The sequence below is a fragment of the Chondrus crispus genome, genomic scaffold, assembly GCF_000350225.1.
Source record: "Chondrus crispus Stackhouse genomic scaffold, scaffold_69, whole genome shotgun sequence".
NCBI classification, from domain to species: domain Eukaryota; phylum Rhodophyta; class Florideophyceae; order Gigartinales; family Gigartinaceae; genus Chondrus; species Chondrus crispus.
This window is the reverse complement of record NW_005178644.1, coordinates 304378-330191: the sequence shown is the minus strand read 5'-3', so window position 1 is coordinate 330191 and position 25814 is coordinate 304378. Positions and strand designations below refer to the sequence as shown.

Here is a 25814-nt window from a genome sequence, read left to right as displayed (position 1 = left end):
TGTTGAGAGTGCCCTGTTGCCTTGCCGGATCTGAAGGAGAGACTTCTTCCTGCAGGGGTCTCTCAAGGTTGCGTGAGCTTGGAGACTTCTTAGTATTCGCAAAGAAGGCAGGCTGTTCTTCGAAGTACCTTGCGACATCTTCATCAGCATGTACTCTTGAGTCCTCTCTGTCTTTTCTGATCTCAAGAATGTCATCGTGTAGAGGAGGGTGGACGTCGTTTCCCTCTTCCCACGGAAAGCTTGCTGGGAGATCATCCTCGGTCGGCAAAACTTGACTCCGGGACTCGGCGTTGTCGGTTTGATGCTGGTTCATCGCTACCTCAGTGTCATCCGTATCAACGACGGCGTACGACCGGGGGAAAACGTAACCAATCTGGTTCAGATCCAACAGCAAGGGTGACCGTGGAGCTATGCGCACATCTTCATACGCAGCCCGAATTGGCTTTCCACGATGTTACGGGTTATTTGAGACAATAACCATGTGCGGCTCGACTGCACGTGCATACCCGGATTCCCATTTGCCAAACTTGACGTTGCGTTTGAAGTAGTAGACGAGAACGCCACGTCGAAGGTCTTCGGGAAGGACGGTGTTGGGTGACCGGCCCTTGTCGAGCATCAAGAGGGCCCGACGGACAACTTGCTCTTCGTGAGCAGCGATTATTTGGTCCGTCACAACACTTTTTGGGAGTCCAGCGATGGAAGGAGTATAGCCCCTAGCGAGTTCAAAGCTGGTCATTCTCTTGCTACCGTACAGTATGTTGCTCACATATGTTGCACGGGAAAGAACGTCGGACTTCTCCACTTCCACGTTGCGAGTCTGCATGAAGAATTGTGCATCTTTGGTCATCCTTTGGGCTATCAACCGGACCACCGCATTCTTGCTCTCAACCACTCCAAGCTTGTTGTGTCTTCGAGCAGGACGGGGCTGGAATTTGACCCCTGCATACTGCAAAAAGCCCTTGAACACGGAGTTATTGAACTCTGGGTCAGATGATACAACAGCTGGAGGACCGTGTACATCACACCACTTGTTATCGAACACACGGGATGCCTCGTCCATCTCTCGTGTAGTCATGAGTGAGGTAACGGAAAGCCCGGTGTGTACGTCGACGATGTGGAGCATGGGCTGATTACCCAGCTCTGTGATGTACATGTAGTCTAGCTGAACGTGGTCGTTGAAAGATGAGAGGAGCTTTCCGAAAGAGACCTTTCTCGAGTTGGAAGGTCTTCCGGTGCTCTTGCAAGACGTACATTTCGATGCAACTGTGGTGAGGGCTTGCCTAAGAACTGAGGAGAGAATAGATCCTCGTTTGCATAACTCGAGCATATCGTCAAGGGGCAAGTGGGAAGAGCCATGAAGCTTGAGCGCAAACCTCTTTGCCACCTTTCCGTCCATAAACTTGGTTCTTCCGAAAGGATGCCCCATTTGCCTCGACATGAGGGAGCGCAAAGATGCGAAGTACGTTTCGAAAGACGAAGTCTTTGAAGGTACCACGAACAAGTACGTTCTCTTGGCGTCTTTATCTTCCGGGGAGATTTGTTCACTATATGTCTGAAGCACGACCTCTTTCTGTGAGAGGCCGCACACTCCAGGTGGTATGACAAGGGCGTTCTCTGGTCCGAGCAATCTTGACTTGTGGAGCACTTCGTTGCCGAGAAGGAGGAAGCCAATTCCCTTTGTGACGTAGAACGGAATTGTTATGTTTGTCCCATACATGTCCGTAATAGGCATATTCCATATGGCAACCACAAGCTCGGCTTTGCTACATTCCATTCCATATCCGTGATAGAATGGTTTGCAATCGAGCGGACGAATGGATAGCTTGATTCCCATTTTCACGCAGAGTGTAGCCGCGGCTTGGATGCCGCCGACACTCCTCGGACAGCCAACGTCAAAAATTGGATTGGGGTCCTCACGTGAGGAGAAGACGTCGGACTTGGCTCCTCGCCTGGAAACGAGACTTAGTTGTCTCTGCGTCCCAGACGGGAGCCTGGACGAAAAAAAGCAGGAGATTTGTACTCGTTCCCAGTGTTCCGGAAACGGTCGTTCCCAGTAGTTCTTCGTCTTTTCGCGTGATGGTCGGACGCTGAGCAGCGCAGATCACCACGGAGGCGTCCCTGCTCACCACAGTCCGCACAGGTGGTCCTGTAGGAGCGTGTTCCAACTTCTTCGTGAGGGCGCTCGCGTCTTCCTCTGGGCGGGTTCCGACTACGTCCACGAGCTCCATTGCGTACGACGTCATTGAATGCGAAGTTGTCGGATCCAGCTCCAGAAGCCTTATGCCCTACGGCGAGAAGTGCTTGTCGAACGTTGCGCTGCACGAGGCTTTCAACGTCCTTCATGCTCATCGAGGGACCTTGGGTTGACGTGAGGGTCAAGTTTCCAAGGACAGAAACGGCGTCATCTAAGTGAAGCTTGCAAGGCTTCGCCTTGGACAAGATGATACCCGCTACTGAATTATTAGGCGTTTCATCTTCCTGCGGATTGGCGTACAGTTTCTGAAATGCGTCCTGGATTTTCTTTCCTGTCCCTCGTGCTTGAGAGCGGTACTTACGGAGGGCATCCCGTAGACCATTTTCATCGTCTGTACGGAAGTACAACGGACCTTGGAGCTCTCCTGCGCTCTCAATAACAGACTTGAATTCGTCGAGATCTTTGGTGGAGAACGACCTCGTTGTTGGGGGATTCACTTCGAAAGTCCGAGCTTCAGCCAACAAAATTAACTGCAGCTTGGCATTAGTCAGAGTGCCCTTTTCGAGGTTGGCATTGTTCAACGAAGTGATTGCCAGGATTTCACCAATCTGGGAAGACGTCGAGGCGTTGGAATGCATAAGATGCTCCGCAGCCAGTCCTCGGAACCGTGACACGAAAACAGAGATATCTTCGTTCTTCTTTCGGCGGCAGGTTGATACCTTGTGAAACGAGTTTATCAGCCTTGATACCATAGCAATGGGGGGTCAATGGCGATGAGATTCACAATGTCTCGACTGGCTGCGACTTGATCGTTTTGTTTAAAATCGATCGTTCTTGCTGCCTGTGCTTCGTCAACAATTGACTGTTGAGCACTGGGCAAGCCACGCTCATAGAGCTGGCGCCCAAGGGTGGCGTACACCGTGGCGTACACGCGATCCGTGCCACGCTCAGCGGCAGACTTTATAAGGTCTACCCAGCGAGGGATTTTCCGCCGCCAATCCTGAAGATCTCCATCCGGATAGAAGAAGGGAGGGTCTTAACGGCTCTCGCGATCCCGAGCCGAACCACTCCCTGGGCCCATAACTGTGGTAGGAATGTTAGTCTCGAGTAGAAGCTGAGGCTCGGTTTCCCTGAACGTGCGTAGCGGAGGGAGCGGAACGGAGGTGATCGAGCGAGGCGAAGCGAAAGGCCACAAAAGCCACCGGGGGTCTTGTCTCGTGAGTGCGTGAGTAACCCCCGGATTTCTAGTCCCTTTAATTTCCCCTTGATTTAAGTACCCGGTAAAATTCCCCTTTGTAATTTTGGGACCGGCGGCGCACCGCCGCGGACACTGCCAGTCGCTTAGGGCTAGCGCAGTCCTCGCTGTACAGTGCCCACGACAGCTCGTTATTCGAAAGATGCACTCCTCCTTCCAACCTAAATCCCTGCGACCATTTCGGTCACCAACCCGCTCTTGACCATGCCTTATGTTAATAACATCAATATTCGAAGGCAATCCTCTGCACTCTTTGCCTTCTGCCAACCCTTTCCTTTCATCCGTTCCCAACGCCCCTTCCCTCTGACCCTCTGCCGCCCACTCCTCCACTCCCGCCACTACCTCACTACAGCCATCCTCAAGGAAGAAAGCCCATCGAAAATCAAGCCTGTAATCCCCGAAAATCCCCCCTCCCCTACGCTCCGCCCTTCCCCACAGCTCTCCTCCCTCGGCCCCTTAGACACTTTCCCTCCACAAGCCCAAAATGGCCTTCTCCTCTCCCTAGTTCCCTTCCTCTGGGGCTCGTATGGCGTCGCCGCAAAGTACCTTTTCGACACCCCCACTCCCATGCCGCTCTCCCTTCTCAACCTCACCGCCTTCTCCTTCGCCCTTCTCTCTTTCCTATTCGTCCGCCGCATTCAAATCTCACAGTCCGTCCCCGACTACGACACCTACCGCGCCGGCCTCGAGCTTGGCACCTACTTGTACATAGGCACTTGGCTTAATTTGGAGGCCATCGAGCGCACATCCGCGTCCAGGGCCGCTTTTTTGGTGCAGTTAACCACCGTCGTGGTCCCGCTTGCAGAGTGGGCCCTGGGGAAGAAGGTCGAGCCTCAAGTTTTTGCGGCCTGTGGCGTCGCCATGGCTGGCGCGGGCGTACTGGCACAGAGCACTGACGGAAGTGGTGGGGGCATGTCTCACGCCGTCGTCGGCGCGCTTAACACAGGCGATTTGATCGCTGTCGCCGCTGCGGTGTTGTACAGGTTTGTTGTGACAGATGTCTTTATGTTTTGGCGCTGTGCGTGTGTATGGTGGCTGAGACGTGGGAAGAAGCGGAAACTGACATGGGTGCGGGCCGATGCTATAGTTTGCATGTGTTGCGGCTCGAGCGGCTTTCGAAGAAGACGATAGGAGCTAGTGCGCTCGTGCAGACGAAGATCATTACTCAAGTGGTTTGGTCTGCGTTTGCGGTGGCTTTGGTGATGGCCCGTGGCGATACGGAGGTTGGATCGTACGTGGCCAACTTTCTGGAGATGCCGACTGCGGAAATTCTTTCTGCGGTGTGGTGGTCGTTCTGGATTGGCGCGGCTACCACCGCGTTGGCCACCTGGGCGCAGGTTGTGGGGCAGGAACGGGTTGGACCGTCGCGTGCGGCGATTTTCTATGCATCGCAACCGCTGTTTGCCGCAGGGTTGGCATGCGCTTTTGGGATTGACAAGCTTACGCCGCAAGAGATTTTGGGCGGGGGGCTCATAGTCGTTGCTGGTGTGCTGCTCGCCGTTGGAGACAGCAGCGATAAGCGAAAAGCGAACGATGGGAATAATTCTGTGTAGGGTGGTGCCGCTGCTAGCAAAGGGTACCCCTTGCAGCCTGGTTCGCTAGTGCCTAGGTAACAAGTGGCCTCGTATGACGCCACTTTTCAACATCGTCGTTTTGCATCTTCGCAATAAGCGTCTAAGACGGAAATGGACTCCACGCATTACCGATTGAGTTTCTAACTGCAGCTGCATCGAGTATGGTACTCAATGACTGTTTCGCATCTCTTCCAAACGTCTCCGTGCATTAGAGCCCACCATTCCGCTGTGGGAGACGGCCGCTTTGCTACATGCAAAACGGGTGGCCACATTCAAGAGACGTACTGTAACACACGTGTTGGTTTGTATCATAATAAATTGCGAAACTCAGGGACTCTCTTGACTCATTCTCTTAGCAAGTTAGTGACGTCTAACCGTACACATTTGGGAATGAAGCGTAAAGCCCTTGCTCGAGAACCAGCCCACAGTTTTATGTGTAACGTTTATTTTCAAATACTGCAACTGTTCGACTTGGATAGAATTAGCGGCAGCCAAGGCTTTCCCTGGTCGGAGCGCCTGTGACGGGATTCTGGCCCTTTACGGTTGGGTTGCGGCATATAGACTTTTGTGCAAAGTCGCCTATGTAAACATCTGTGAAGTCAACATTTTCGAGGTTGGCGTTCTCGAAAGTCGAGTCGCTGAGAACGGCGTTGGCGAAGATCCCATTGGTCAAATCTGCACCATCGAAGGTGACGCGATCCGCAATCGCATTCGTAAAGTCGACATCCCTGAACTTCGCATTCGGAGCGTATGACTTAGATAGCTGCGCGTCCATGAGACTAGCACCAGATAGGTCGGCTCCCGAGAAAATTCCGCCAGAAAGATCAAAAGACTTCAAATCTTTCCCGCGAAGATCACACTCCCGGAGGTCAAGGACTTTGTCACGGGCGGCATTTGCCTGTCCGATGGAAGAAGAGGCAGGCATGCAGCGGCTCGGGTTAGCGCGGTCGATAGGAGGCAGCTTCATTGTTCCAGCAGCTTCCGCCGGGCTAGGCAGTGAAAGCGGTCCTACTGTTAAAGCGGCAGCTATCAAAGCAGCGGAGGCAGCCCTTGACACATTAGTAGCGAAAATTTTCGCAGCTGCACTGCACGTGGCGTTAGAAATTGCGGCATTCGCCGTTTGCGAAACCATCCGCCTTAAAGGTAAAGGAGTGCCCGGGATAAACGCTTCCATGCCAAGAATGTCGCTTCAGCTTTCCCACAGGATATATGTACGAATAAACAGCAGAGACGAGCTCAAATCCGGATTGAGAGAGCTCAAAAGTGGCAGAATGAAGGGTTAATTCACGCTAAGACTTGTGGAGGTTCGCATCACCAAAGGCCAGAGAATGAGAAAAGACCAGGGCCCCCGGGTCCTTGGGAAATAGTGAGCCAAAGAGGCAAGCGCCCTGCGCGAGGTCTCCGTGAGGTCGATGTGACGTGCTGACGAGATCGAGTGCGATTTCAGAACATTACAGTATGATACTGGTACGGTGTGGTGCCTACAAATGGATGGAACCACTTGGCATGAAACGGCCTTTCAAGCACTCAATTGGATGTATCCGCACAGCGGTAAATGCACCAGAGGTGCGTACAGTACCATAATCCTATCACGGCGATGAACATTGCATTGCTCCTCAACTCTCTGATTAGAGAAATAATGGATATCGGGCCGTCCATGCTGTGAAAGTCAAGTAATTGTTGCAAGTATTAAAAGATTAAAAGATAACAAACGTACTGCACTTTCCGTACCTATTACGAACGAAATCCCTTGTATCATCTCTCTTGCCTTGTTACGAAGACATATTGAAGCGAAAGGTGTTTGTTAAGGACAGAACCAGTCGGTGTCGACGTGCTGCTCAGTCACTGTTTCTGTTGCTCGGAAGCTCAGACATTTTCTGTCAAATTGAAGCAATACATATTCATCGTACAGTGGACTGACGTTGATCAAAATGAGGCTCGTCTGCCGTCAATTGATCCCACAGAAGCCTTCTCTCGCACCTGCCGCGGTCAAAAAATTCATATGGGTATGTTTTGTGTGTGAAAAGAGAGTCAATGCGAACGTGTCCAGCCGGGAAAAAGTCAAGCTGGCTTTTCCAAGGAACTATCAACCGTCGTCTATTCGAAATTAGTCTGGAGAAAAATGAGGTTAATAGAAGCAGTTCATTTGCAACATCATAGCTTATTGCGGAGTTTAGGGTCACATGTATCGCATTTTGTTGTAATGGATGTGTTGTAATCAACCCTTCCATTCGCGAAAAGGCAAGTGCAACGCGTCACTTCCCTTTGCCATAGTGTAGTTCTTCCCCCCCCCCCCCCCCCCCTCCCCACACACATACATGGCCGCCAAAATCGGTTTCTACGATGAGCCGAATGCCGGATGCTGCTGTACTGTCAATAGTCATGTCTTGACAGTTGTGAGAATGGCATTACAGTATATCACTCAAAGAAAAGTATAATTTCGTATTTAAAAACGTGAGCGGTTATTGGTTCCTCCTTTCTACAGTGTGCTTTACAAATTGATCCACGTTTTTCACAAACACTTGGCGATCCTGCCTCCCGTGCCAACTATCTCTTCTCCCACGAGGGCTCGTTGATCGATTTTGACGTTTAAAGCGCTTTTTTCTCCTCCGCCACAACGCCAGTATTTTACAGCAACTTTCGGGCGTCGCTGCGGATTTTCAAGTGTCGCTGTGAACGACGAACGAAGGGGGTTGCCATCAAGCAGTCGCCCTCTGCTTCGAAGTTGTGGGAGTGCGACTCACTCGGCGGCATCTATTAACCTTATCGGCTCATTGTATTACTGAATCGCGCTTGTGGTGAAGCTGTTATGGAGTGACCATCTACGTCTTTTTGGCACGTAATGCGCGCATTTCGAAAATAACGCGCTGTTGTTGTGCATTACTACTATTCGCGCTAACCTGTTCACGTTAAGAGCCCATACCCCACTACGTCCGCAATTCCATTACTGCATTTGAATCATAGTCTATATCCAGCATGTCTACACCAAACCGGTCAGAGGCCGTTCTTGAAGCCCGAGAGGCCTTGCGAAAGCTCTCTGGAGATTTGGCCGTGTACCGAGACCCGGAAGTACAGCGCCATCTTTTGAATCCGGCGCTAGGGTCAAAGAGGCATCTCGACTCCAGTTCTCCAGCTGAACTTCACGCACTAATCATCAACTTGCGAACTGAACTAAATCAAGCCGCAGAGGAGCGTCAACGCACAAAGGAAGATATTCTCAACGCCCGAAAACGAGCTGCTCGTGCGGAGGGGCAAATTGATGAATTGCAACAGCAATTGACGCAAAAAGAAGTTGAGCATGACGAAATTGTGGAACAAGCGAGCACACGCATCGATGCGCTCGTCAAAGAGCACAGATCCGCGTTGCTGGCTGCGAGAGACAAAGCTTTTCTTTTGCAAGAGACTCTGGAGAAAGATCACCTTGGACATAAAAGTATTATCGCGGAGAAAGACCGACTTCGGATTCAGTGTAAAGAAGCCGAGTCTAAGCTAGATGGAATGCGACGGGAAATTGAAGCGACGGAAGAACGACATGCAATTGAGATGAAAGCAACTGTGGGAGATATGGAACGTGCCTGGAGAAAAGTTGATGCACTGCAAAATGAGGTTGAAAGGTTGCGAAAATCACATGGACATACAAGCGGGTTTTCAAAAGAAGTTGCTACGTCTAGAACGCTAGCCAAGAAATTGCAGATAGAGAATGCTTCTCTAAAGTCGGAGCTTGCATCACAGAGCAAGGAATTAATTGCGAAAAGGAGCGAACTCGCACGGGCAAAGGCAGCTGCTGATGACACCAAGGAAAGAATACAAAACACGCAAAGCGAAAGGGCAGAACTGCTTGCTCTTCGGGAGGAAAAACGTTCTCTCCGAGACCTAAGAAGGAAGTCAGCGAATTTTGAAGACCACCTCTCGGCTTTAGCGCGCGAAAAAGAAGAATTAACCGGAATGATTCGAGACCTGTCACCCACTTGTGATGTTCAGGAAGGTTTGGAGATTTTGAAGGCTTCGAAATTCGATGGATTGGCTAAGGGTAAAATGACAATAGCGGAACGTAACGTACTGAGCCAGAAGAACAGAGAACTTGAGAATACAGCGAAGCAGAGTCAGAACGATTTAGCACGCCAAGCAAAGCAAATAGCACAGCTGAAAAAAAGCCTGGAAGATGCGGCAGCAAAGCTCACCCAAATGCGACTTGCAAGAGACAATTCACTCTCTTCTGGAAAAAGACATGAGCGCATGCGAGGCATTATTGAATACGAGAAAAGCTTTTTCAAGCAAGCACTTGAGAAAATAGAAACAGACTTCGACAAACCTCAGAGCACAGATCAATATGCTGAAAGGCTGAGGAAGCGTGCTGAGATGTACGAGAAGTCGTGTGAGAAGTACAAATCAGAATTGAAAGAGCTTGAAACTGCTTTGAATGAGCACCGCAGAAACGCTGAAGGGACGGCGAAAGGATTGATCAAAGCATCATCCGAGTGGCCGGGAGATGGAAAAGTCGTTACTGACGCTGAAGGAAGAGGTCCAGAAATAACCAAAGCTTTGCAGAAAATGAAAAGCACCATCGACGCACAAGAAAAAGTAATCAAGAAATCCGAGATGTTTGAGAAACGCGCCAAGGAACTTGAAGCAGAAGTACAGCGGCTTCGGAAGGTACAGACGGAAACTGAATTTGACTACGATCCTGCGGTAGCAAAAGTTGTACACATGAAAAGCAACCCTCTTGAGCAAGCTGTGAAACGAGCACAAGAAGAAGAGCAAATTAAAGCTGGAAAGAAAAGGATGCGATTGGACGTCGGGGATTTGTCTCCGGGAAGAGATGGTGCGTTAGACTCTCGGATATTGGGCCTTCAGAAGGAAATCCGTGAGTTAGAGTCGAAGAACGAGGACCTAGCCAAGAAATCCAAACTTGGTATTCGTTTAGGAGAGGTCGCCAAGAAAAAAATTGAAGAAGTACGGGCAGCAGTGTATAACTTGTTTGGGTGGTCTATGAATGTTTATGGCGCTAATTATAGGATTAGCTCCATTTATGCTGAAGGGCCAAGAGATTTGCTTGAGTTTGGTATGAACGAAACTGGGACAATGACTCTTATGGAGACTGAGTACACCTCCAGATTAGCGGAGGAGATAGAGCAATACGTCCAGAAAATGAACTCAGTTCCGGCTCTTCTGGCCAGTATCACGATAGAAAACTTTGAGAAGACGACATCATTCGCATGACGTAAACGCTAACTATGAATTGTCATTGACGTTAATCACTTCTCGCTGTCTCTAGTTGTTCCTGCTTTGGCTTACTTTTTTGTTTTTAGGGGAAGAGATCCGGCGAAAATATACTGTACTATTGTTTATTTCCCATCTTCCTAGCACGTGAAGGGAAGGGAAGGACGGTTTCTTAGACACCCAGGTCAGACGCCCGTGCCCTGCTGGGTCATGAGGATCGTGATTTTCTGTAAGAATTATTTACGGTTTCTTTTGTGCCCTATGTGTAGAATTTGAAAGAAGATAAGATTGCTGCGACATGTAGGGTAGAATGTGTGGCTCTATTTTGTTTGGCAAAGGACCATCTGGTGTGGGGTGCAAGGCGAGTTACTCGCGACTCACGAAGAATCTTGCCAAGGCCTTTGTCTCTCCCGCATTCCGTACATACTTGGGTTATCTAACACGTCACGCTGTCAAAAGATTGGACCTGCGTAGCTGACCCTACCAAGCCGAAAGCGACACAGTGCCGTGCGCTAAATTTTTAGTCGGACTTGCGTTCTGGAGAACGAAGACTAGCGCTCCATGACTGGTTTGAGAACGACCATTTCATTGGCGTCATCTTTCATCCCGTCCCGGCCATTATTCTTCTCTAGCACGACAAACAAAGCTGTGCTGTGCACAAAAAGGCATTGGGTCGATAACTTCTCTTCAACATCGATGAGCTCTGAAACGACCTCCGTCACAAACGGTGTAGCAGAGGCTCTGCGAAGAGTTCAGGAGCGTATTACAGCTGCCGCTTCTGGATGCGGAAGGCCCCCGCCGGAGCTTGTCGCTGTCTCTAAGACAAAGCCCGTGGAGCTTTTGTTGGAAGCGTACGAAGCTGGGCAGCGGTCATTTGGCGAGAACTACGTGCAGGAAATAGTTGCGAAATCGCCACAACTACCATCCGATATCAAGTGGCATTTTATCGGCGGCTTGCAATCCAACAAGGCCAAGGTTCTTGCTGGGGTACCCAACTTGTACATGGTTGAAAGTGTAGATAGACAGAAGACTGCTACAGCTCTAAACAAAGCATTTGCAGCTGTTGGACGTGCAGAGAAACTGAAGGTTATGGTGCAAGTGAATACATCTGGGGAGGAGTCGAAGTCGGGATGCCAACCCGGCGAGACTGCTCAACTGGCAAAGTTTGTGGACACAGAATGTGACAACCTAGAGCTTGTCGGCTTGATGACTATAGGAGCTTTCGATACATCCGACGAGCCAGAGGCTTTCAAAATTTTGGCAACTGAAAGGGATGCTGTCGCGGAGGTGGTCGAAAGGGCAGCGTCGACGCTGACGCTGTCGATGGGAATGAGTGCGGATTTCGAGGCGGCAATCCGCATGGGAAGCGACTCTGTTCGTGTGGGAAGCACAATTTTCGGCGCGCGCGAGTATCCACCGAAATAAAGTTCCTACTACTACAGTTCGGCAAACGCGAAAGTGAGTAACAACGGTTTATTAATGTGCAACAAAAGTGCGGGCAAGATGATAAAGATGGAAGCACGGTACGGCGCCCGTGTTTGTAGCAAGCTCTCTTCTGAAATAGCCTTTTGGCCATTCGAGGCACGCGTCACTCAATCAAACGCTGCATCGAGCGTGCCGACATTGACAATGAAGACAACAGTAGAAGAGTTACTTGGATCCTAGACGGCCCCAGATGTGGAGCAAGACGACCACGACGAGATAGACGATAGAGCTCATGACGACAAAGAAGGGGCCGACCTTGAAGCCGGGTGCCGCGTCATTGTAGAGGCGAACTGAGAAAGCGCCTGCGGTACCACCTTGACTACCGGGAGTCGGGGCGGAGGCGGAGGACCTTGACTTTCCTGAGGGTGCTCCTCTTCTTTGCCGCATTCCCCCAGCCGAAGGACCGGTTCCACTCATCTTTGATGCTTCTGCTCTAGGTGACGCAGGGTGTCCTGCACTGTGACTGGGACGGACGACTGTTTGACGGACAATGGTGCCGCCTGGGTTGAGACCGAGGGAAGGTAGTTTTGATGAGCGTAGAAGAACGAAGTGTAGAGCAATACGGTGAGGGTCTGTCTGTGCAGAAGTGTGAACAAGGATGAGTCCGAAAGGTGGACGGAGAAAGACCCTGGTCGGTCTCTCCCCTCGATAGAAATCGATTCAATCAACAAATTTGGGCGTCATGTGTAATGCCTGTGCCTTACAGTTTATGTCTTACAGTATAAGGAAAATCTGGATTTGCTTTGATGGCTGCATGCGTATACAGTACTCTACCCTCCGAAGGGTAGTGCGTGGCCAGCAGAAGTAGATTTCCGATCCAATCTTGTAAACAGGATGGCGCATCTCAGAAATCATCGGATGGCGGGAAGGATAACCTGAGGTGGTACTGCGTGCAATGCTTCCCCGATCAGGTCAAGCGCCAATGACATGTAGGACGTGAGTCTAGAGAGGATCGAGGAGGACAGCCACAATTGGTAAAGAAAAGAGAGAATTGGGCACTGTTGCAACGTTAAAAGTGAAACGGAGGGGAGACGTCATGGAAAGGCAGGTTTCTGGGACGGCGTTCTTTTCATCCGCAAACACTATCCCCTGGTAATAGAACTGAGTGCAAGTTATTTCAATGATCACGGGGACGAGGGTGAGCAGTTTATGGGCTAGTTGTAATCACGCGAACAAGTGTGGGTCCCGCGGCATTGTTATTAACGCTACAGATCAGCAACGGAAGCTTTTGGTTTTCGACGTGGTGGAGTTTCTAAGATTTTCACTTACGCTCATGCAAGTTATGCCTCTAAACCAGTAAGACAGCGGCCCTTATGGATAAATTCCCGGGCTCTGGTTCGAAGGCAGAATTGGTTTTTTGTTGTTTCAGCTTAAGGAAGGGTGCCATGCTGCAGTGCCAGGACGGCTGGAATGACGTTATCACGCAGATTTTAGTGACAGTAGTGACGGTGGTGTTGCGAGGAAAGTGGATTTGGCAGGGGGCCAGTGTATAGAAGCCGTGCGGTACACAGGAGATTACTGTACAGACGTTACGACATGGTACAGCAGAAAAGGGTACAGTGCCTTGTGGTGAGTGGATCCAGATTGGGATTGCATAGGGAAACAAGGGAGTTATGTGTGGGCTGATAGTGCATAAACAATGCGGAAGGGATCCGGATCAGTGTCGGGATGAGGACGGGGGTCGGGTGCGCGCGAAAAAGTAGAAATCAAGCAAACATGAAAGGTGGGCATTTCAATCGTTCAAACAATATGTTCTCCGCCGTTTTTCATACCTCTACTCAAAACTGCAAACTGCAAGTCGCCCTCTCCCCCCCCGCTTGCCCCGACCCGCTTCTCCGCACCCATCCTTCCAACCGCTGCTCAGAAGCCACTCTCACACCCCCCCCCCGCCGCGCCCCGTGTTTTCGAATCCCCGCTCTCGCTTTCTCTTTCACACTATCCCCACCGCCTCATCTTCCGCTCTCCTGTCCCTCACCCCCTCCCTCCCCCCTCCCTCCCCCCTCCCTCCCTCCCACGCATCTCTCAACGACATGTTAACTTCACTCAAATCTTTTACATCACTTACTTCTGTCCTCCACTTCCGCCGTTAAGTTCCGCACCCGTTACACCGCCTCCACAGTACTGGGCCCACACCCCCGCCCCGCCCTGTCATCGGCCATGGACAAAAAGAGGCCCGCGGATTCAGAGCCTGATACACCCTCCAATCTCCCACCTACAAAGCAATTGCGCCCCGCTGATGAACCAGAGCCCCGGTCCTCAGCGGATGCTTCCGGCCCACCAGATACCCCGGCTCCTCCGTCCTCAAGCAATGTTCCACGTCAACCCGACGACAATCACAGTGAACCCACAGAGGAACCAGATCCCATCGTCTTCTTCCAGCGCGCTCAATTGGCGGCCAAAATTGAAGAGCAAAATCGTGACCTCTTGTGGTTGAGAGATAAGGTCAACGAGCTGCAGAAACTTGTTGCCGTTCTTGATGCAGCGCCTCGCGCCGCCTTATATCACATGCATGCTGTGAGAGAGGACCTCACAATCACTCTGGCACGTCTCGGACTCACCGCTGAGTTGGATCTCTCACAGTGCCCTATTGCCGCCACCCTTCTTGATGCCGAAGTTGTCACAAATGAATCTTTAGCGGAGATTCCTGCCGCGTTAAGGGAGCTGTCGGCGCAGCTCATCCTCGCATATGAGGCCAAGAGTTTCAACACTAATGTCGAACCAGAGCGGAAGCAAGCGAATGAAGATTTACATCGTCGCCTCAGGGAGGTTTCCGATCAACTTGAACGTTACGCGGAACGAGACAAAACCCACCTGGTTGAATCTACTACCTTTCGAGATGAGTCTGATGACCTCCGCTCGACGTTGTCCATGCAAAGGAGAAAAATTGTCGCTCTGGAGCTTCATATCCGGGAAAAGCAGGAAATCCTAACCGCCGCTTTGTCCGCGAAGAAGGAGGAATCAAGAGTAGCTGAAGGTCCGTATGGTGCCGTGAAGACAGAGAACATCATAAAGGATGCCACTGACCCAGCGGGCAACCATGCAACACAGTCTGCAAATGGCGAACTAAAAGAGGCTGAAGCAGCTGCACGAAAACTCAGCGAGGATCGCCTCGAAGAGCTCAAAGAGTTGAACGAAAGAGTCAAACGCTTAGCTGTCGACAACGAAACTTTGAAAGCAGACATCGCCGGCCGTGAGAATAATGTCTTGCCCTTCAAAACGATCTTAGGGACTGCCATGTACCAAATAATGGAAGCAACACTGCAGGAATTGTACCTGAAGGAACAAACGTCGCAGGCAGAGCGCGACCAACAGAACGAAGACAGAGAAGCGGAAAGAAAGGCTTGGGAAGAGCACCTGGAGGAGACCAAGACAAACCATGAAAAGAGCATGGCAGACATGCGACGGCAAATGGAAGATTTGCGGAGAATAGCTGATGCCGCGAAGATCGACAAGGACAAAGTCGTTATGACTTACGAGGCGCGTAAAATGGAGGCTGGCAATGCAGCTTCAGTCATTTCTGCTGCTGAACGACGGGCTAACGTTAGCGAGGAAATGAGGAAGAAAGCAACCCAGACCATCACCGATATGAAGGTTGATGCGGAGAAGCTTCGTACCCAGATAACTGACCTGCGAAATGAATTGAAAGAAAGACGATCGGTAAGTTATCCTACTTGTCTTGCACTACCCGGGTTTGCACCTGCACAATTTCGCTGGTGCGAAGAATTCCGGTTTGCGGACCCCAATGAATATCTACGGAACCCAGTTATGTGCCTTGACACATCTGGCAGTGTACCTTGTGTGATCAACCATTATTTTCCTAGCGTAGACTCATGGGAACGCAGGTCACAGACGGTTTCGATTCCGCCTGTCATTACTGCAAGTCCCTTTGTCTTTACTGCAAGACCATACTAACTCTTTTCGCTCTTTCTGCTCTGTTTGACTCTCTACTGCTATCTCACAGTCTGGTGACACCAAACTTGTCATTGAAGGGTTGCAACGTGATATAGAAGACGAGCGCGCTAAGTCCACTGGATTCATTCAAGAGGTGGAATCGCTGACGACCATGTTTTCAGAAGTTGAAAGCGAAAATGAGAGACTCGTAAAATTAGTAATCGAAAAAGATCAAGTGCTCTCCAAAGTAATGGCAGAACGATTGCGCGGCCGTCAGCTGTTAACAACAGTGAAGGAGGAAAATCGTGCCTTAACAAGTGGGCGAGACATAGACGCCGACAAAATCAAAGCGCTTACCGCAGCTGTCACAGCAGCCAAGAAAGCATCTGCTGAGGCCACAATTGCAATGAACAAGAGCATGGAAGAATCTCGAACCTTGGCTGCGACACTGGAAAAGAGAAGACGAATCGCTGATGAGGCCACGGTTTCCGTCAGGGCTGCGACGGCCGAGAAAGAAGAACTGAAACGAACACTAGATACGCAACAAGCACGGGTGGAGCAGTTGGTGGCAGAGTACCACGAGGACCAGTTCCATGCCAAGCGCTTGTCCGAGAAGCTTGTCGAAGCTGAGAAGCGAGTACAAAAAGCTGAAGAAGCACATCGAGAGAGCATGGAGAATGGGCGGGCCTCAGACGTGGATTCTATTCGCGACGAGATTATCCGGGAACTGCGGAAGAAACTGAATTGTTCCATCGTTACCAACCGACCAAAGGAAGTGGTATTGTTGCGATGCGGGCATTTGTTTAGTAGGCAATGCACGGACAACCTGATCGCCACGAGAAATCGAAAGTGTCCGATATGTGGAAAGCCGTTTGGTAATGACGACGTCCGCAGTGTATTTTTTTAAAACAGAAACTGTATCGCAAATTCCAAGAAACATCATCGACATGTATAACTACCCTCTATTGTAACTTCCTCGTATGGGGACCACAATCAGTAACTGAATGAGTACCCAGACGCTGGTGCACCGGTCTTTCAGTTCTCAATAGAGGCACAATGCTCTGTGAGATCGACAACCACAAAACATTGGAATATCATTGTATTTTCGGTTGATACAGTATCACTCGTTCCCTTGGCCGATGCAAGTCCTTTTCTAAATACTGTATCGCAATGAGCCCTCGGTGTCTGTCCTTTGGTCTGATGGTTGACCTATTCACGGAGAGCAATTGAAGTCCTCCGAAAAGGGAAGGCTAGCGACAACTGCAAAATTTGCGGCTTCACGTGGCCAAGCGGAGGGCCAACGACAGTGGCGAATCTTCTGCTAGCTTCTGAAACACGCCTGCAGCGCCATTTCTCAGCCGAAGTCAAGCTGCAGTTCATCGATGGAAATTGCCATTGAAGCGTTAGCCGCCTTGTAACCTAGTTACAGTGAACTACCGTCTTCAACTGCTCTTCGTACAGAGAGAGCATCAGTGAGGATCAGTGGAGAGATAGTATTTACGTAGTGTACGCAGAAGGTATGATGTGATATGAGGGGTTGGAGTCGCGAGTGCCGCCTTAATTTCAGAAACACATGCTTTTGCAATTGCCGTTGCTATCAACAATGTCAACGGGTGGGGAGGCATGGGAATACACGGTGTACGCCTGTCGGCGCTTTGCTTTTCAAACGAAACAATGACCGCTTCACGTCAGGATCCGTCATTGGCGAGTCCACGTATTCAGGATACGGTGGAGGGGCCGATTAAAGCGGAAATTTATTTTGATTCTTGGGTTTTCAGACAGCAGGCGCTATAATGTCACCTCTTCGTTTTACCCCTTCTACGCAGAGCCTTGCTTGTGCTTGAGCCTTGTAAAATTTTGTTTCCAGGATTTAAAGGAAGCTTCCCTGAGCAGGTTACAAATTGCCGTGCATCGATCATCCACCCCGACGCCATCCCATTCTATCAAAATTGCACTACTACGTCCACATCCTTGATCTGTCAGGTTTCTTCAGGCAGGCTTGCACAGCGTCACGGAGCGCTCATTGATGACTGAAAACTTCACTATTCCCGCGACGACCGCCCTAAGAGAGAACCATCACCTGATGGCAGATGCAACAAGAACAAACACTCACCAAGTGGAGACGGATGGTTTGAGTCACCCAAACGTCACAAAGAAGGATGATATCCCAGGCGCGGTTCCGGGGCCATCTAAGCCATGGGGAGAAGACTTCATCAAGGATGTTGTTAATAAGACTGTGGACGAAGTCATTAGGGATTCAGACTATTCTCACGAAGCGACATCGATATGGGTGAACCAAATTGTAGAGATTGTTGTGCGCTCCCTTGTCAAGGTCGATCGAGACAACAAATATATTGGTATGTACATGCTATTCATATTATGCTGCCGCTTTGTGCCATGCCATGAAGTCATACTGACCGCAGAGCTTCTATTTGCGAATCGCGCCTCACTGAAATCGAAACAGTCACATGCATGGTCGTCCAAAATTTGAAGCAAGGCATGCGCTCCGCGACCTCATGCTATTGGAGTTCCCGAACAGATAGCGGATACTCACTGACGTAAGTTGAGCAATGGTTGAACTCCGCTCCACTGCGTGAAACTGAAATTGTAATGGAAATCTCTAACATATATTCTTTGTCGTAATCGCCTCTCCAAACGGATGATGTCCTGGCTTGCAACGAGTACAGAAACGAACGAAATGGTATGTACGTCATCACCACAGTGTTCGTTTGTCAACCATAATAGTTTAATCAGCATGAGAGACATATGCTCGGTACACGGAGGTAGTATTAACCCGCAAGCTGGGTCCAAGGTATGGATGCTAGCAGCCTGTCCGTTATCGTGCACAATTGCAATCGAAGAGGCGCCATTTGTAGTCCTTCAAAGTTATCGCAAGTTCTATATCCTTGCTGTTCGTGGTCAACTAGATCCACGTGAAAATCGCTGCAACCTGTTCACAGGTTTTCGTCATTGAATATGTCATTTAATGCTATGTGCGACTTTCTTGCTCTACCAAAACCGGAACTTTTGCTGAGCTGTTGTAAACACTTCCATTTGAACGTTTAACCTACTGGGATACTGTGAAAACCTCGAAACACTACGCGCTCTGCAATAACCGCACGGTGATAGAATCGGGAGCGAGCGATTTGCAATATTGAATAAATCCCTGCTCTGTGGGCGTTGCAGAGCCTATACTGGAGCCTATACTCTTGACTGGGTCCGTTGGTGAGAGGTATGACTCGAGCAAATAATCTGCATCATGCCCTGGGCGTAGCTTCCACAACTGGCATGGGGCTATTCTTTGTGTTGCCACAGAACGCGCAGACTCCGAAATGGCTTCCTCTACCTGAGGGGAGGCTTCTTCTCCCACATATACAAATACATTAAACCCAGTGTCCAAGACGAGTACGGCGTCCTTTGTAACGTATGACTTCTGAAGGGGTACCTCCGTCATGAGTCCACCTCCCTCAGCCGACATTGCATTCGTGAAAAAGCGCGGGGACATTAGCAAGGAGGCTATTGAACATTCGGCCCTCAAAAAAAACGATCGAAGGATAAGGGAGCAATCTGGATCAACTTGTCGCTCAATTAGCAGGCCTCTCCTCAACTCGTACAAAAGCCGCACAACGCCAGCCGAGGCTTCCGATCCACGAAGTAGCCGTCGTACAGACACATCGATCGACCTCGCCGCAATGTGCGGATGGAACAAAGCCCCACCCGATACCACGCAAGCCTTGCCAAGGATAAGAGCACATATCTCAACATCGATGTTCTTCAAATAATGCGGAATCGAAGTGGTCAAGGGTATCCGCACAGTCACAACTCTCGTTGACTCCAGCGACTTTGCTGCCAGCTGCACTACAGCATGGGCCGGCAAGTCAGACTGCTCTTCAATCCCCTGCTTCGGTTTTAGAATAACAGTAAACCCTGCCGTCGGGTCAACACCTGGAATTGCGTATGTCTGCGGTGCAGCGGTCGGAAACGCAGGCCCTATCACCCGTGCTACTGCCAAAGGAGAAGAGACACGTATCGCCACAACTCCGGGCCTTGTTGGCCTTTGCGAAAGAAATGTCGCCGCTTCGGCGAATGCTGCGGCGGTAGAAAAGCTGTGTGATGCAGCGTATACCAATCCACCTCGTGACCGTTTTGCAGCCGCCAGAAGCATTGTACCTGCAAACCCTTGCGGAGCTCCAAAACACAAAAAGTCGAGGGCGACTCGTAAGTCACCCGCCTTTGTACCAATATGGTCATACAAACGCGAAAGTACTGCTCCTTCAGACTCGGCGTCTGGGCTGGCCTTTCCGAACAGGCCTGTCGCTCGAGTTTCGACAATAGGCAAAGGAGGAAGGGTGGGTGGTCCAGTCAGCAGGCACAAGATACGAGAATTCTCAGCGTCGGCCATGCCAGAGATAAATTCAAAAGCGACGTTTATGGCAATGTCCAGCCTCCGTAATTCTTCCTCTGATGCAACGCGTGTTTTTTGCCTCAGAGGGACATCGTCAGTTTCCTCGATATGCTCCCCGTCTTCAACTTGCTCCCTCTCATGCATCGGCAGAGACCGAGGTCGAATAAATACGTTTGTATACGGGCTCGCGGAAGCATTGTCGTCCACAATGCTTGACTGACCAGACGATTCTTTACCCGGAGGAGGCCAAAAAAACTTTTCTTTTTCTTCGGGATGAAGCCTCTCAGCTTGTCGCTGACTCAGCATCTCTAGGGCTGGAACAGTTTCGTCATGTTTCTTGTAGTGAACAGCGGCTGAACAGCCGGCACCAATCGTCAATAATGCGAAACGCGAGCCGTTCGCGGTAGCCGAGGCATGAACAGAGGCAGCCGCAGCGCGGGACCAGCTAACCTCTTCGGGGTCTAAGTTTTCATCAACGATAAGAACTACAGCACCACGTCCACTCGGTGATCGTGCAGCACCATCAGGGTGTACGTACTCGACAAAATCGACAGTCAGCTCCGGTAAGGTGATCTTGTCTTCGCTATGCTGCGCAGCAATTTCGCCGCTGTCGTTATCATCTCGACCGCAGAAAACACATGTCCAGGACCGTTGCCCGCTCCTGACCAGTTCCGCGCCATTCGCAGGCGCGAGGAAGGAACCACAAGTTCCGCATCGACTCGGGAGGCGAGACAAGCGAGGAATGGATACGGCCGGACCGAATGGAGCCCAAACGAAACCGAGGGGGAGGGATAGTGTTTCCATGCCATGTTGGTCAAGCAGTGCGGTTGCAGCGCAGAAACGGAGAATTGGGAATGAGGAGCGGCTCTCTGAAATAATTGAGGGAGATTGGGGAAGTTCATTGATCAGCACGTCTTCCGCTTCGTCTGCACGCGCCTCCAAGGCGGTGGTCTTCGGGGAGGAGGCCGCAGGAGACGGACCCGAACGACGCGGGGTACGAGGCAGGGGAACAGGTTCTGGTGTCGATGGAGCCGGCATTTCAGGGTTTGAAGCGGAGGGATTTTGATGAGAGTTCTCAGTCAGCAGCTGCGATGGTGACTTTGCTTCGGGATTGGGTATGGGTTTTATCACGGCCATGGGTGGTTTGGAGTCCAATTGATGGTTCTCTTGTGGCTTGCCATTCTCGGTTGCTCTTATTCTTATACCCGCTTGAAATCTAGCGAGGAAAGATTTGGTGTTCGAGATCCAGAGCCCCTCACTGGGTATGTCAAAAAGTCCAGGTGGCGCGGAACCCCGTTGCACGAAATTTGGAGGGGGGGAGGCGTGAAAGCCTGGCGTTTGCGTCGTGGGTTTGGAAGAGGAGGAGGGAGCAGGTGGCATGGCGATGTGGGCACGTCTCAGCGACGCATATCGCCCCGCGCTCGGGAATGAGATGGAGTGTGACGCGGACGGGATGGCGATGCGGTGTCAGCGTTGTGTCTCTTGGCAAGGAAGCGGCTGTGATCCGGTTCGATGTGTCAGTGTATTGCTTGAACTGGCTTGCAAATCGCATTGAATGAAGGTGACGTACAGTACATCAGAGCCAAACCGCGAGTGATGATGAAATGCGCAAAAACAAATAAAAATAATACTATCTGTCAGTAGATGCGCACGTACAGTAGAAAACCAGTTCGCGCGCACCAAATTCATATCTACACAGTAAAATCGTAATTCACTAGGAAATGCACAGTACAGCACCTTCACCGCATTTATTGATTAAAATCAAAGAGAACACAATGCATTACCCGTACAGTACTCTAAAACAAACCACGTAAATGGAAGGAGATGCGCACGTAACACTTCCCTACTCCGTGTCACTGTCATCAAACAGTGCACGACGCGTGCCACTAGACATGCGAACGCGGCGGTTTTCTGTGTTTTCAACGTGTACACGGCGCCTCTTTCGCATCTGACTAGTTGATATGGCCCGTAGGCGATTACGTACACCAGTGCTGTGCTGCCCGTCCTCGAAGCGGAGGAGGCGGGCCCTGAGACTCAGATTGGTCAACGCCAGGCCCGCTTTGAACACGTGCTCGTACAATCCCTCTCCCCAGCGCCACTTATGAGAAAGTACAGTCCATAAACTGCACATTCTCCCAAAGTAGTTTTCTACTATGACACGATCAGAAGATACTTGGCGATTGTAGTCCACGTCGTCCAATGACAGCGTTGAACGTGCCGGGGTGCGCCCCGGGTGCACCACAGGTAGATCTTCGGCTGCACCTTGATATCCCTTGTCCGCCAGTATGGCCCAGTAGTCATCCATAAATTCGCTCAATCGTCCCTCATCCGTAAACCGCAAATCACGTACCCCCTTTTTAGATGCCTCCTCATGAAAGGGTCTATTACGACGAAATATCTCCAGATCCGACACGGAGCCCGGATAGTGCTCTGTGCACCCAATAGCAAGCCCAGTAGGCAGTACTGAAACTTCCACTTTGTACCCATACAGCTTATGCTTCCCGGAGAAGTATCGCTTCCCTTCTGATATATTTCCACTTGGACGATTGCTCTGCTGAAAAGTGACGTCGACAGCATATCTCGCGTATTCAAAATTCGAAAACACCCGGTCCTCCAGACGACACTTGGCCATTGTCCATTTTTCCTCGACGCGTGCCACACATATATCATACATTTATTCTGATATCATACGTAGAAATCCAGTTATTAAACGTTCGAAAGTAGAACATTTAACAGAAAATAGACGAGCTGTAAAGTTCCATTGCTGACCATGCTTGAGTACAGTAAGTGTCATAAAGAGAACATCCTGGGCCTTGTACTTTGTTCTTTTACCTCTGCCAACATTCCAATTCTTTGACACGTAGTCTTCAATCATAAGCCACAGTTCGAAGAATTGAGAAGAATCAAAATTACACATTGCCTTAATAGATTGAGAACCTCCGTCATTGTAAAACGTGTCATAAATCGGACAATTGGAGTCGTTCTCATCATCGCTGGCGACCACGTCGTCATCAATGTAATCGACGATTTCATTGACGTGTCGGTTGGTGATGTGCGAAAGAGCCTGAACAGCGGGGGAGGGATTCATTTTTGAAATTGTAAAAAGAGTGGGAGAAATGAGGAGCAGCTGCAAGAAGTGGTTTTTCTATATCAACTGCGCAGTTGTTCCATTTTATAGTGTTTAGTTGGAGTAGACTGAAACTGCGAGGCATATCTCACAAAAAGGCGGGCTTTCCCGTTTTTGAAAGTGGACTCGCAATTGAAGATATGATGCACAACTTATGCTATAATCTGCGTTGCTGTATTATTTGCACACTTAGTTTACTTTTCTACTGATATTCCCCAAACTCAAAGTGCTTTCACGCAACTGCAATACTTGAGGTACTGTACGTAGTTACCCTATCGGTACTGCAGTGTAACATGGGTACTGTAGAAGGGTACCGTTTGCTTGGTTTGGGACACTTTCCATCACCCCAAAAATATAAACTTTCAGAAATTTATTCCATGCTTTTGAAGAAAAATATCCACGCTGCAGACGGCCACTTTGTCGAGGGGCTTAATTTGGGACACCCTCGACAAGAAAAATTTCACGTTAACGTGGAAGAGAAAGTCCTACGAGTGCTGAAGCAGCTTCGTCGCGCAAGGCACCCCCCTTGGGCGTGACCATGCGTGGAGGTTGTCCTTCCAATGTGCTGTACCATCTGGCTATGGGCAAATCTTCGCAAATCGAAGAAAATCGATCCTCACGCACAAATGTCGGGTTCACTGCGCAACCGACTCCACAATTCTCTTTTTCAATGCCCTCAGGATGTCCCACCTGTTTCTTCCTTCGAGCTGTAAGTCTGTTTCCTCCCCCGCTAGCCTTTTTGGCTTTCCGTTGCTCAAACTCTTCAAGCAAATTTTTTACGGTCAAATGTTTCGCCTCTTTGCCACCTACAAGAGCCCAATTGGGCAAAGGTGACGTCGTTTCAGTTCTCGTGGGACCACTATGTTCCTGCAAAACAGTATTAGCGAAATATTTCGATGTGGTCAGCAAGGAAATTTCAGAAAGTGCTCTCGACGGTGAAAAAGATTTGTCACAAATCTCCCGAACGCGTCTGAGAAGCCGTCTATCTGCCTCCCTCCTCTTCATTTGATGCAGCTGCTGCAGGCCAAATGTATCACAGCCCTTTGCGATAGCGCTGAACCAGTCTGCGCAGTAGTTCGAGCACGAGCACAAACTGCACAGCAGAAACAAACCTGTAGTCCACAGGCCATAATCCAGCAGTGACGAAAGGTTTCTCGATTACTGGTTTTGTTATGGCTTTGTATCCCGCTGCTGCTAGTTTTGGTTTGAAGGCAACATTGGCAAACCCAATATGGCAATTCGACAGCAATCCATCGCGTGCAGCTCGAATGGATTGCTGAAATACACGGTTGATTGCCTGGTCACAGGGCTGCAAGAAATGACTAGTGTTTGCAGGAAGGCGAAAGATTTCGACGTTGTTTTCTGCACCATACTGCAGCCATTCTAGACTGTTACGGGACGGTTGCCCGTCCAAGATAAGCACAACTTTTTTTCGGGGCAAACATGCTTGCGAATGAACTCTGTCACGTGCTCCACTGCATCTTTGATGACTTCACCATCAATTGAGCCATTTGGAGTCACACATATTCGGGTGGAGGGCGGGCACCAATCCGTTTTCGTGAGCCAGTTCAATGACCCATCCAGACATGGGAAGTCTTTTTCCTGGAAAGGCTCCAACCACCTTGACATTACTTTTTTCCCAGAGGCAATTAAAAATAGAGGAGCAAGGAGGCCTGATGCGGAAGCAGAGATGCCGGCAGTCACATGCTTTCCGTGATCTTTGACTGCTAGTCGTCTTCCGCCATGGTGTGAGGTAGCCGATGTGAAAGTGCGAATCCGTTTCCCGTACTCTGCCAGCACACTAGTCTCATCCCAGTTCCACAGCCTATTTGGGTCTTCAAAAATGCCCGGGTGCTTTTTTTCTATTTGCAAGAGAACATCTTTCAGTGTCGTAACATGGGCGAGGTTTTCTGCTCCTAGACGAGCGGCGGTAACATTCTCGGAGTTTCGATACGTTAGAGATCGATTTCGGGCACGAAAGGAGCGGATAGCGGCGGGGGAGGGAACATTATTGCGAAATCCGCGACGGCCGTCGTTGGATATTTTCGCTTGCATGCTTTGCATTGTACTAATATCAATTGCAAATTCTTTTTGGGACGCCTGGATAGCCCTGTGGCACAATAGTTCTTCCTCGGCGTCTTCGAGAACTTTTTTCGCCCTGCGAAGTGATGAAGGGGGTCAAGCAACTTTGAAAGTGCTTCCTTCTGACCCCCTTCATAGGCGCTTTTTATGCGCTGAACTTTAGAGCGGCTCACATTCGATATGCTGGACGTCTCCCTGAAGCTCCTTTGCGCTTGGAATAGCTCAAAGGCTTTCTCTCGCTTTTTGTTCTCATCCTTTCTTCGCTGTGTCTTCTTTTTGAAAGCGACGGCTTGAGACCGCATTGAAGGGGGCATTTTCCACGCACATTCGCGTTTGGAGAGATCTATGGAACGCGCGCAGTGGGTATATGATGTCTGGAAAGTTTTGGCGCAATCAGAACACTCCTTTACTTGTTATGACTAAAAATGTGAACGCGTTGCATAGAAAAAAGGTGTCCCAAATTAAGCCCTGTCCCAAATTGAGCCCCTGAGAACGGTACCCTTGGTTCCCTTCCTGAAAGGGGCAATTTGGTAATCGCGGCAATTTGGTAATTTTTAGTCTTCCCCTTCCAGAATCTCCAA

The 25814-nt window shown here is 50.0% G+C and overlaps 9 protein-coding genes; 6 read left to right on the top strand and 3 right to left on the bottom strand.

The window, feature by feature from the left end:
- Positions 1 to 3653: 3653 nt before the first annotated feature.
- On the top strand, positions 3654 to 5368 carry CHC_T00007302001 (hypothetical protein). XM_005710899.1 is given in 2 exon segments: positions 3654 to 4580; positions 4581 to 5368. 1 exon segment carries the CDS (start codon positions 3654 to 3656, stop codon positions 4578 to 4580), a length of 927 nt encoding a protein of 308 aa, XP_005710956.1. The 3' UTR covers positions 4581 to 5368.
- Positions 5369 to 5504: 136 nt separating this feature from the next.
- Positions 5505 to 6197, bottom strand: CHC_T00007301001 (hypothetical protein). Its single transcript, XM_005710898.1, has one exon. It carries the CDS (start codon positions 6195 to 6197, stop codon positions 5505 to 5507), a length of 693 nt encoding a protein of 230 aa, XP_005710955.1.
- A 1802-nt stretch (positions 6198 to 7999) lies between these two features.
- Positions 8000 to 10278, top strand: CHC_T00007300001 (hypothetical protein). XM_005710897.1 is given in 2 exon segments: positions 8000 to 10243; positions 10244 to 10278. The coding sequence occupies 1 exon segment, from the start codon at positions 8000 to 8002 to the stop codon at positions 10241 to 10243; it is 2244 nt and encodes a 747-aa protein (XP_005710954.1). The 3' UTR covers positions 10244 to 10278.
- Positions 10279 to 10939: 661 nt separating this feature from the next.
- Positions 10940 to 11694, top strand: CHC_T00009178001 (probable proline synthetase associated protein). XM_005710896.1 is given in 2 exon segments: positions 10940 to 11668; positions 11669 to 11694. The coding sequence occupies 1 exon segment, from the start codon at positions 10940 to 10942 to the stop codon at positions 11666 to 11668; it is 729 nt and encodes a 242-aa protein (XP_005710953.1). The 3' UTR covers positions 11669 to 11694.
- Positions 11695 to 11701: 7 nt separating this feature from the next.
- On the bottom strand, positions 11702 to 12571 carry CHC_T00007299001 (hypothetical protein). XM_005710895.1 is given in 4 exon segments: positions 11702 to 12002; positions 12003 to 12030; positions 12084 to 12367; positions 12503 to 12571. 3 exon segments carry the CDS (start codon positions 12569 to 12571, stop codon positions 12003 to 12005), a joined length of 381 nt encoding a protein of 126 aa, XP_005710952.1. The 3' UTR covers positions 11702 to 12002.
- A 1314-nt stretch (positions 12572 to 13885) lies between these two features.
- CHC_T00010352001 (Histone ubiquitination protein) lies at positions 13886 to 17283 on the top strand. XM_005710894.1 is given in 3 exon segments: positions 13886 to 15385; positions 15690 to 16526; positions 16527 to 17283. 2 exon segments carry the CDS (start codon positions 13886 to 13888, stop codon positions 16524 to 16526), a joined length of 2337 nt encoding a protein of 778 aa, XP_005710951.1. The 3' UTR covers positions 16527 to 17283.
- A 10-nt stretch (positions 17284 to 17293) lies between these two features.
- CHC_T00007297001 (hypothetical protein) lies at positions 17294 to 17413 on the top strand. Its single transcript, XM_005710893.1, has one exon. The coding sequence runs from the start codon at positions 17294 to 17296 to the stop codon at positions 17411 to 17413; it is 120 nt and encodes a 39-aa protein (XP_005710950.1).
- A 56-nt stretch (positions 17414 to 17469) lies between these two features.
- CHC_T00009472001 (Dynein light chain Tctex-type) lies at positions 17470 to 18691 on the top strand. XM_005710892.1 is given in 5 exon segments: positions 17470 to 17645; positions 17646 to 17976; positions 18084 to 18177; positions 18307 to 18361; positions 18362 to 18691. The coding sequence occupies 3 exon segments, from the start codon at positions 17646 to 17648 to the stop codon at positions 18359 to 18361; spliced, it is 480 nt and encodes a 159-aa protein (XP_005710949.1). The 5' UTR covers positions 17470 to 17645; the 3' UTR covers positions 18362 to 18691.
- Positions 18692 to 18716: 25 nt separating this feature from the next.
- Positions 18717 to 20828, bottom strand: CHC_T00007296001 (hypothetical protein). Its single transcript, XM_005710891.1, has one exon. It carries the CDS (start codon positions 20826 to 20828, stop codon positions 18717 to 18719), a length of 2112 nt encoding a protein of 703 aa, XP_005710948.1.
- Between the last annotated feature and the right edge of the window lie 4986 nt (positions 20829 to 25814).